Raw genomic sequence first — 11,037 nt, forward strand, 5'->3', positions numbered from 1 at the left:
TCACTGCCACCTATAAGCTCCAGAAGAATAACATAATGAATTAGTGCTAATAAAATTATATATAAATAAGATTGAGGGGCACCTGGCTTACGATAGCCTGAATTGCATACTCTTATCTGGATAAAGCAGGCAGCTGAATGTTGCTGAATACTAACACAATAAGCATTAAGTGTTAAAAAGGTAGGCACAGTTGAACAGCCTATTGCTCCAGATTTGCTGTAACAGCTGTGTTGTGTTGAGTACCATTTCCCAATCAATATGTGCATCTCCTTACATAAACCTGACCAAAACCCTTTTTTATAATGTAATACTTATAGCACCCAGCACTATATGGTTTTAGTACAAATCCAAGAGTGGTTGTAGTACTATATTTTAATAATCTTTTATCTAGTTTGTACATATATTTATTCCTTAGTTTTTTTTATATAGTTCCTCTTCTACCCCCCCATATTTTTTTAATGAAATTTAATTTTAGATATTATATTTTGTATTCTCTATTCTCTATTTCTCTATTTAATTATTTAAACTGTCATTTTAACACTATTAGTTTGATCATGGCATCTAGTGGTAAAACATATGAGCTACATGACTGATCCTTCCTCTGCCCCTCCTAAGTGGGATGCTATATGAACCAAACCCTTTTTATTCAGCCCTTTTTTTTTTGCACTACGCATGAACAGGCGGGAAAACAAAAATTGACAGCGGATAGCCAAACTTTTACTATTGCCTCACTAACACTTCTCTCAGTGTTAAACTTTAACGTAATCCACGGTGATAGTTTCCTCTTGGTTCATGTTTATTTGACAGGCTTTTGTTATCTCTGACAGTATCTGAAGCTGCCATGATGAGTAACGTTTACTGTGAAAACGAAACTGAATTCAGACCAGGCTGAATCGGACTTTAATACGGGACAAACCGAAACTGAACCCAGACATAAGAAGAAGCGATGACAAATGAGTGGAGATGAAAACGGGAAAGATGTAATATAAACATAATCGTTTTATTATTTTCGTAATCTGAGGTGATATTCCGGCTGTTATTTACAATGGACGTAGCTAAACTGAACGAGCATGCCCAGAAAAACCGCTTGGAGCTGAAATATGAAGTCGTTAGATGTGATGGCCCTGATCACCTTAAAACGTGAGTTTTAAATCAGTTTTCTGGTAAACTTCACGACCTGAAAAGTCATGAATGCAGGATTTGAAAAGATCTTGGACTATAATAGGACATGGGCTCTCAGTGAATGGGAGGAATGTATTAATTTCTATTGAATTGTATCAAATATTCTTTATTTGGAACATAAAAAATAAAATAATACAATGCATATGAAAATTAAAAAATAAAATAACAGTGAACGTATATAACAGATTTTTAATAAGCAACCTTAACTTACATCTCATGCCCAAAAAGGAGGAGGAGGAAGAAAAATGTTTATCTAGTCTTGTTATATTCTAACCTGTTTATACAAAATTATGAACCAACTCTGCTCTGCTTGTGCTTTTCATTTATATAATCAACAGCACTCTCAAATATGTTTTGTTTGTAGAAGAAATAGGAAAGTGCAATCTACATTGCTTTCAGTGTCCTCAGGTTTATCCTACTTTCTCAGTGTTGATCATTTAAACCACACATGCAACTGATTTAACATTTACTGAACATTGTAAACGTTCAGCATTGAGTGGAGTGGTTTTCCTGAGGGGGTCCAACAATATGTCAAGTTAATAACATGTAGGGATGTTAATCAAGTGTGAATATTCATGTTTTTGAACCACAACTTCCATCTCACCACTTTCTCTCATCATTTTGCCTGTTCAACAAAGTATTATTATTTTTTCTCAGATTTACTATGAGAGCAGTCCTGGATGGAAAGCCGTATCCTGATGGTGTGGGGAAGAACAAGAAGGAAGCCAAACATAACGCGGCTAAAAATGCACTCAGTGTTTTGTTTGGACAGCCAGTTGACTCTGTAAGATTATTTTTACCTCTTTATTGTTACACAAGCTGTACTCCAATATCATACTGTAATCAGAGGTGTATAATAAATATAATAATAAATACACTCCCTTGCCTTGCCCTCTTGGGGAAAGACACGTATGTTGGTGCTCCAGCAGCCGAAGCAGCCTGTCATTCGGTTTTAGCTCTATGTTTAGAGACGCATCCTAACATAAACCATTTTGTGCCTTTCATGTGTGAGAGGAAACTCAGAGAGATTTCATTTATACAAAGTTCAGCCTTTAAACTGATTTTATTTAGTTTCGGCATAAATTCCAAAATAAAATTTCATGTAAGAAATGCCACCAAACCAAGCGTTGCATTTCAGGCTTTTCTAGGGCCCTCCTCCCACTTGGGCCCTGGGTAATCAGTGCCACTTTCTTCCTCTTAATATAATTAAACTCTTTGTTTTCAAGCCTGAAGAAGGTTCTACAAAGACAAACTTCATTGGAATCGTCAACCACTACTGTCAGAAAAAAACCCTATTCCCTGTCTACGACTTAGTGGACATGAGGGGCCCACCTCACGACCGTCAGTGAGTACGACTGAACCTGTTCAACCGGAATGACACCACAGATACTTCCTGAAAACATTTAATAGATTTGGGAGAGAGATCTTAACATGATGATCAAAATATATTTTCTCTGTTTGAAAACCCAACACAGATTTTTCTACAAACTAGTGATCGACAAAAAGGACTACCCTGTGGGTGAGGGTAAAACCATCCAGGAGGCCAAACAAAATGCAGCTCAGCTGGCCTGGTCTGCTCTTCAAGAGCAGTCAGACTGGGACAGCAAGGTATTTAATATTTTCCACTCCCCTTAAATCATCTAAGATTTACTCAATCAAAGACCTCTTTGTATCATGCAATGAAGGTGAACAGCAGCACAAACTACATCTTCCAAAATGATCAGAAAGTTGAATCAACATCTTTCTAAACAGCTTCAGTAGAAAGTGTACACCATGATATTCATGAAGGTAGGACTGTATGACTGTTGTGTTAGACTGCATCAGCTTTAGCTTGTTTTCCCTGATAAACTGGCAGCTAAGAATGCTTTGGTATAAAAGTGGACATTTCATTGCAGATTATTCCCAATGCCATTATTCTGCAGCAAAGTGAACACTTTATAGGGACCATATTCACCACAGCCTACGTGCTTTTATTTTGAAAGACCTTTGCATAAAACATCCAAGCTATGCATTTTTGTTTTTTTCTCGTGTTTTTTTTTTGTTATGTTTTTAAATGTTGGGAAAAGATTGCACCAGGCTGTATAGTGCTACTTCCTAACATTAACAAATGGTGGCAGATCTCAATCCCAGCGACTTCTGATTAACTTTGAATGAAACGGTTCCATTAAGGTGACATTTTACATCAAATAATAACATCTAACATTGTGTGCATTTTAGGTGTCCGTCAGATCAACAGTGTCCGAAGATGGTGCACAATCTATGATGTCGGAGTTATCAATTACCCGGTAAGGCACTACGTAAGACAGCAGACCACGGAGTTATATACTGACAAAGCTGTACTCATGTCTCTCATTGTATTCTCCCAGGGAGCCCCTCGACCCATCACCACAAAGGCCCTCAGTGAACACATTCACTGATTCATCGGTCCCTTCAAATGCTCAGGTTTGTTCTCTCACAATCTCAAAAATCTTTAGTAAGTAAAGCAAAATTCTACATGTATATTTGCAGACGGCAGCAGATTAACAGAAGTATTGTCAGAGCACAAAAGTTTAGTGTGGGTCCATATTTGTGGTTTATACAAGAAGAAAAAATAAATGAATTGTTTGACTCAGGTGAAAAATCACATTACATAACTGATATAATTTGACATTATTTTTAAGAAGGCTACAAGACAGTACATCATTTTATTTGGAACATGCAACATTTTAACAACTTATTGTGAATTATAGATGCCCTTAAGGTCAGCTGTTTCTGAAGATGATCCACCAACTGAGTTGTCAACACCAACTTCACTGTAAGACTCTCACTGACCGATTGATTGACCGACAGATTGTAGACTTTTGCACTGAAAATACTGTATTCATGCATATTATTATGTCCTCCTAGGGAGTCGCTTGCATCATCACAGAGCACATCAAGTGGTTTGGGAAAACTCCCTGATTCATCAAAGTCTTCGAAGGATCAGGTCTGAACTTTATATCACAATCTTTAAAACTGCGATAGTTATTATAAAAGTCCAGCCTTTTATATTTTGCTTAGTCTTCTTGTTTGGAGGCCAACAGAGAGAGCGGCAAATTTCTGTTAATGCAACATAACTCATTGCTCACAATCTCACCCAATTTATGAAGAGAGTCACATCAAAAGACTATGTGACACTTTGCGTCTTTTTTTTAGCGTTAATGACACGTTGGATGTCACACTTCTTAAAGTAATTACAACTCAATAATCAGAGCAGGGGTCTAAATATTAAATCTGTTTTATTCATTTGTTTTCTAAGGATGCTGTCAAAGACAGGAATATGGAAAATAGTCAGAATGCGACCCCATCAAGGTACTGTATGAAAAAACAACATTATTTGAATTGTAGCATGTGAGTTTTATACCGATGTGGTCCTAAACTTCTCTCCCAATAACTGATGTACATCAAAGAAGACATTTCTCTGTTTTATGTTGTTTTGAAGCCTTTTTGCCTAAACAACTGTGTTAATCTTAACAGGTTTACTTCAGAGTTTGATTCTATTGAACCTCTTGGCAGTGGATCCTTTGGTCAAGTTTACAAAGCAAGAGATAAGCTGGGCACAAACTACGCTGTAAAGATTGTTCGATTTGAGGAGTAAGTGTGCAGTTGTGGGGTTATGATGTGCAGTGCATTTATATATCACACACACACACACACACACAAACATTGTTCATATTTATACAAGTATTTTGTTTAATTATCACTTTTTCTCATTCTCTTTGGGTCAGGAAATCTCTTCGAGAAGTGAAGATATTATCAGAACTCCTCCACCATAATATCGTCAGATACTACACATTTTGGATGGAGGATTCAGGATACAAAGGTGACAACAACAGCTCTCCCCAGTAAGTGCAATGCTACCTTACTGTTTACTTCCACATGCTAAAGTAGAGTAATGAAATAGTATTTTTATTTTCAATAATCTTATATTTCAAGGTCGACAGATAGATCATCATACCTCTATATCCAGATGGAGTTATGTGACACCAAAACACTCAGAGAGTGGATTAAAGAGAAGAACGCTCAGCCTGTGCAAGACCCCAAGAGAAGAGAAGAAAGTCTAGAAAAGTTTCAACAAATACTCAGTGGAGTCGAATATATTCACTCAATGAAGCACATCCACAGAGACCTCAAGGTGGGTCCAGACTCTGCAGTGAGTGGCTGGGGCAAAGTGCTACGTATATGTAACTTTAGGTATATGATAGGGTTGGGCAATATTCAAATTCCTAAACTGATGATATTGCTTAAAAAAAAAGACAATGTATAAAATTATTGTCCAAAAAAAAGCAGAAGAGAGAGATGCACATATAAAAAGTCATGGACTGGAGATGCATATGTTTATGCAATTATGCAGTACCCAGAATTGGTCACAATGTGCAGGCAGTAAGTGCTATTTCACACAAGGGCATGCTGAGATCAATAAACCAGATCAATCAACAGGTACGTTAATATTTTTTTAATAACTTCAAAGTTTTAGGTTCACTAGGGTCATGTCTGTCATGTGATAACTTAATGTGGATTTGCTTAAATTTCTGTTTTGTTAACATTAGCCTGAAAACATCCTGTTTGGACTACATGGAAAAGTGAAGATCGGAGATTTTGGTCTGGTCACCAGAGATGATGATGGAGATGCTCTCATTGACAGAACAGAGAACAGAGGAACCCCAATCTACAGGGCTCCTGAACAAGTGAGACTGTCTATACTGAACATAAATGACAAATGATCAATGAAAGCTTAACATTAGGTCGCTGAAGTGCCTTTTGTCAATAATGTCATTTCATACTGTTACAGTGGAAGGAGAAGACCTATGACCGCAAAGTGGACATATTTCCTCTGGGGCTGATATATTTGGAACTCCTTTGGCAACTCCCTGCTGACGACAAACAACGTAACATTGTGCGTTATCGCTGCAGTTATTTAAGCTTGTATTAACGTTGAGAGGTAAACAGAGAACAGTTTTAAGCTAATAAAAACATCTTCTTTTATGCCTCTATCTTTGCATGAATACCAGGTTTTGTATGATGCCAGAGGTCAGAAACTCCCTCAAGACTTTTCACTGACTTTTCCCAAAGAGGTACATTATCATGAATATTATCCTAACTGATTCATTTACCACATGAAGCAGTATTTCCACAAAGTGCCAGTTAGTCATGATGGTCACCAACAGAGTAGCAGAGAGGCTGATATACAGCGGTCTGCACTGTCAAAACAGTTGTCCATCTCTAAATCCTCAAAGGCCGAGGGTCTAAAGAGGACTGCTGCTGTCTGTATGTGAATAATGTCAAATATCAAACGTCAGAGATAACAGTGTTTTTAGAAGATACCTAATGAAGTTTCTCCAAGTGAAATAATAATACTATATTGTATTGCAACTAATTACTGTACTGTGGAGTGGAGACTGGCCAATACTGATGTATGACTGCATTTATTATACTTTGCACAAAGATCTCAGTAATAGTTATTTGGTTGCATTTTGCAGAGCCAATTCATAAAGTCAATGCTGTGTGAGAAGCCAGCAGACCGACCTGAAGCAAGTCAACTGAAGACAGAGCTGGAGACGTGGGCGCAGACAATCAACGCACAAAATGTGCCTCAGGAAAATGCAGCTGTGGTAAACTCACAAAGCATGTCTGAGGAAAGTGACATCTGTCTCTTGTGATGTCTGTGATCTAATGAAATGATGGGATTACTGGTACTAATATATTTTTTGGGGGAAATGGTTAATGTACTGCACTTAAGATGGCACTTATCATGACCTCGTATTCATACACACACACACACACACACACACACACACACACACACACACACACACACACACCACAGGCATGGATGGCCGTTCGGGGCTCTGTGTTTAACTCAAAGCACTTCAACAAGACTGGAAAAAAAATCAGATATCAAAAAAATCTGACTTTCATTATGTGGTTCTAATCCATTCCTGATCCCCAACTTTTGGGGCTTGAGGGGTCTTGTTGCTGTTTTTGTTGTGTGTGTGTGTGTGTGTGTGTGTTTTTAATTTTTCATGCCATTTCTTATGTTTATGGTTGTGTTTTTTACATTTTCTTGTAAGTTGTTTTTAAGGTAGACAATATGTTCATTGTCACTTTTTACAATCTCTTTGAACAAAGGTACAACTTTTTAAAAAACTTTTTATGAGTGCTATAATGATACTGTTGTATGTTCTTGTAAAGTCGAGGGAACAAAGGGGAAAAAAGACACTTACTACAGACATTTACTATGCAATTACTCGGCAACCTAAAATGGGGGCTTATTATGGGGTTTCTCATCAGGAACTGAAACGTGAAATCAAAATTTATCATGATCACGTTTTTGTTCTAAATAATCACGTGCTCTCTGTGTCCTCGGGTTTACATTTTATGCTGTGCTGGATGGTTAATGGTTAAATGTATTTAAAGTGATTTCGCCATTCCTTAAGTTTAAAAATAAAATAATGGGGTCACCCACAGGAAAACAGAATTTTTCTTTCACTTTAATTATTTCTGTATCCTGTTTAGAAGAAAAGCTTTTTCTTTTTGTGTGTATCTCAGATAAGTCGCATGGCCTCTAATGTATGTGTACATTTGTATATGTTATATTAAGTTGCTTTTGGTCTAACTTTCCCTAAACGCTTCTGTTGTATATTGTTTTATTTTTAAGGTGGTGTACATGTTATTTAGAATTGTCAAAATCCTCAAAATTCTGACGGCTATTTTTTTATTAATAGCGTTTACTTGTACTTTCACTTTCAATACTTAATTACATTTAATATAATACTTATAATTACTTTTAATACTTCAGCACAGTAAGTATCAGATACTGTAAGATTTTTAATAAAGTGATATTCTAATAGGTGACTCTTCTACCTTCTACCAAAGTCATTTTCTGATGAGGTAGCTGTACTTTTACTCAATTACGGCTTTCAAGTATTTCATCAACCACTGGGTCTGGTTGGATTTAGATAAAAGACGCTTGGTTGTGATTCAGGTAAAGATAATGGTTTAGGTTAAATGTAATACTTGAAACATGGAACATGAAGTGTTGCAGGAAATCTGTGGTTACCATTTAGCCCCGACTTACAAAAGCTACCACTGTACAAGTCACCTGCCACCAGATCAACCAGTTTAAAATACACAAGTAGTGCACACCAAGGGTCACGTTGAGATGCTGTTCACTGGCAGTGGACTTGATTATAGAAAACAAGCGTCACACACTCTGGCTACATGCATTTTTTTTTCTCCAATGATGACGTTTTGATCCTCAGGCCCTCTGCCAGATCAACAGTCATACTGAGACACAAGCACACTGATCTGTTACACAGGCCACACCTTAGTCACACTGCTTATAGTCATTAGATGATAATGCTACACCATTAGGTTAAACAAAAAAAAATCCTCCACCAGATCAATGCCTTTAAACCACACAGTGACAGGAACTACAGCCAATCACATCAACAAAATAAAAAACAGCTACTACTCATCCCTCCACATTTCACTTTAACATGCTTTCTTTGATTCACCATACTCAAAGATGTTCAACAAAATTAAATACAAAGGTAATAGGTGGGGAAAGACATGAGTTTCAACCAGCAGAGTGCAGCAGCTCTGCATATTTCTAAAACAATATGTAGAATTTAAATACTTTGTATGAAAATGTTAAGATTTGGACCATAATCTTTTAACAATATCACAAAATACCCATTTACATTTGTTTCCAGCTGAAAAAAAGAAAAAAAGAGAGATATTTTGGTTTACTCACATTGTGATGACTTGTTAAGTTTTATGAGGCAGTCTTGAGGTAATAATGGCTGCACCATTGCAGCATGTGCAGCATGTGAAACTGATGCAATCTTTTTTGTATCAGTCCTATTCATACTAGTATGAATACTGAACTCAAGACCTAGTATTAGTAGTATTGATACTTTAAGTATCAGACAGCTAAAACAGCTTTAGGTAAATTGTTGATAGTTATTGTAAGTAGTTAGAGTGTCAACTTGAGTCCGACAGTAAATAACCCTGTTTGTAAGTTTTCTGATAATCATAGAACCATACGGTCATGTTTATTTTTAAAGAATATATCTGTATGTTAGGTGGGGTAGGTGCCCATATGGGACAACTGTCTCCTAGAGTACAAAGGTCAAAGAGAAAGTGATCAGAGACATGGACAATGCTGTGACAGTCCAAGTTCACAAACAACAAGCACCTGAGAGCAGAGGAGCTGCTCATTTCACTGTCATGGTGAAATGAACGCAGACTTTTTCAGGCAATTTTAGTACAACAACCTCACCACAACTTGCACTCATTTTCGACATAGCAGCAAGACCTTATAGTAAATACGAGAGAGAAGAGCTGCAATACTTATCAACACACAACACCATGTCCTGAAAAACTGTCCAACTACAGCGGCAAACGCACACTTTACTCACAAAAGTACAAAAACACACAATAAAACAGGTGCTCGGCAGCAACCTGACTCCCAAAAACATAACCACCTTTTAAACAGGGGCACGGCGGCCCAACAGATACCCCAAACTCCCTTGAAGAAAACAACTGGACTTACCGATTTGAAGGTTTCTGTCTCTGGCTGGTTAAGCCTGCAACCGAAAACATGTAAATATAACAGTTATCTAACGCCAGGGACAGCTAGCATCTACTAGGCTATTAGTTAGCTTACCATAATTATTCATAAGGTGGCTATCAACCCGATAGGGACACTAATTTACAAGTAACATAGCCTACATAATACATGTATGCCTCGTCTTCAAATTTACATCTATCACAATAGCCTAACATATCAATAGTTAAACGTTGTGATTATTTAGACCAAAGTTATCTAGCCTGCTGCTAACGTTAGCTTACCTGCTCCATGTTTGTTGACACACACTGAGGGCAGCTAGACGGGGCTGGTTTGTGGGCTGGCAACTGTAAAAAAATCCAAAAGAAAGTAATTTAGGGAGCTTTGCAACCTTCTGCTCCTGTTCTTGTCTCTCCTGTCTTCTCTTGCAGCCTTGTTTGTGTTTGAATGGCCCGACTGCTTGCTGGGCCCTTGTGTAGGCACATTGCCTGAACAATTTTTACATACGCCCCTGGTCAGAGGGCAACTGATTTCCAATAGAGCACAAAGGTATCCTTGTATCACTGAAGATTAAAATACTGCACTTATATAGCTGAGATCAGTAAAATAATTCAACTGAGTCAAGAGTAATACAAATACAATCAGTGCACTGTAACATGCAGGCAGAAGGTCTGTAATCAAGTCAAGTCAATTTTATTTATAAAGCCCATTATCACAAATCACTATTTGCCTCAGTTGGCTTTACAGCATACAACCTCCCTCTGTCCTTAGATCCTCACATCGACTTAGGAAAAACTCCCCCAAAGAAACCCTGTAACAAAATAAAATAATCATGCTAGACAGATAGATAGAGAGATGGATAGACAGATAGTGGTGACTCATCATCCTGTTTTGTACATCACACAACCAAAGTGCAAGTGCAAAGTGATAGTAGTGCACTTGCATTGACATGCATGCAGCACTGTGAGGATAACAATTTTTATTATTATCCTCACAGCAATCTCCTGGATTACAGACTGTCTGACAGACAAAGCCCAATGCATGTGGCTGCAGGGATGTGTGTTTAAACTGGTGGTGAGCAGCATAGGAGACACTCATGGACTGAGTCTTATCCATGCAGTAGGTGCGATACTACAGCTTCATGGGAACTGTAGTTTTTGAACGTCAACAAAATAAGCGTTTTGTCAAAAAGACGAGCATAAAGTCTACGGAAAGGCAATAAATTTACCTAAGCTTCAATAATTTCAGGTAGACGTCAGTTAAAC

At 37.5% G+C, this 11,037-nt stretch overlaps 1 protein-coding gene and 1 long non-coding RNA gene across 2 annotated transcripts in view; one reads left to right on the plus strand and one right to left on the minus strand.

The window, feature by feature from the left end:
* Positions 1-11,037, minus strand: part of LOC148187716 (uncharacterized) — a 61,198-nt gene that overhangs the window by 27,642 nt on the left and 22,519 nt on the right. Inside the window, exons 2-3 of the long non-coding RNA XR_015778575.1 lie at positions 10,057-10,119; positions 9,758-9,791 (exon numbers count right to left, since the gene is read on the minus strand). This is a non-coding gene — a long non-coding RNA (uncharacterized LOC148187716). The remainder of the gene's footprint in view (positions 1-9,757; positions 9,792-10,056; positions 10,120-11,037) is intronic.
* Positions 658-7,678, plus strand: LOC121954878 (interferon-induced, double-stranded RNA-activated protein kinase-like). Its single transcript, XM_088087032.1, has 16 exons — positions 658-1,140; positions 1,840-1,966; positions 2,409-2,527; positions 2,658-2,790; positions 3,400-3,467; positions 3,549-3,624; positions 3,912-3,976; positions 4,069-4,147; positions 4,460-4,512; positions 4,678-4,794; positions 4,929-5,045; positions 5,137-5,335; positions 5,751-5,888; positions 5,993-6,097; positions 6,213-6,275; positions 6,681-7,678. The coding sequence occupies exons 1-16, from the start codon at positions 1,046-1,048 to the stop codon at positions 6,858-6,860; spliced, it is 1,734 nt and encodes a 577-aa protein (XP_087943158.1). The 5' UTR covers positions 658-1,045; the 3' UTR covers positions 6,861-7,678.

This window comes from Plectropomus leopardus, chromosome 13 (genome assembly GCF_026936395.1).
Source record: "Plectropomus leopardus strain MGB_pleo_1.0 chromosome 13, ASM2693639v1, whole genome shotgun sequence".
Classification (NCBI taxonomy): Eukaryota; Metazoa; Chordata; class Actinopteri; order Perciformes; family Serranidae; genus Plectropomus; species Plectropomus leopardus.

Excerpts from the sequence above, each read along its gene's own strand:
- LOC121954878 (XM_088087032.1), top strand. The coding sequence starts at position 1,046 with ATGGACGTAGCTAAACTGAACGAGCATGCCCAGAAAAACCGCTTGGAG. Across the intron at positions 2,791-3,399 it reads AGTCAGACTGGGACAGCAAG|GTGTCCGTCAGATCAACAGT; the intron begins GTATTTAATATT and ends TGTGCATTTTAG. Across the intron at positions 6,276-6,680 it reads CACTGACTTTTCCCAAAGAG|AGCCAATTCATAAAGTCAAT; the intron begins GTACATTATCAT and ends TGCATTTTGCAG.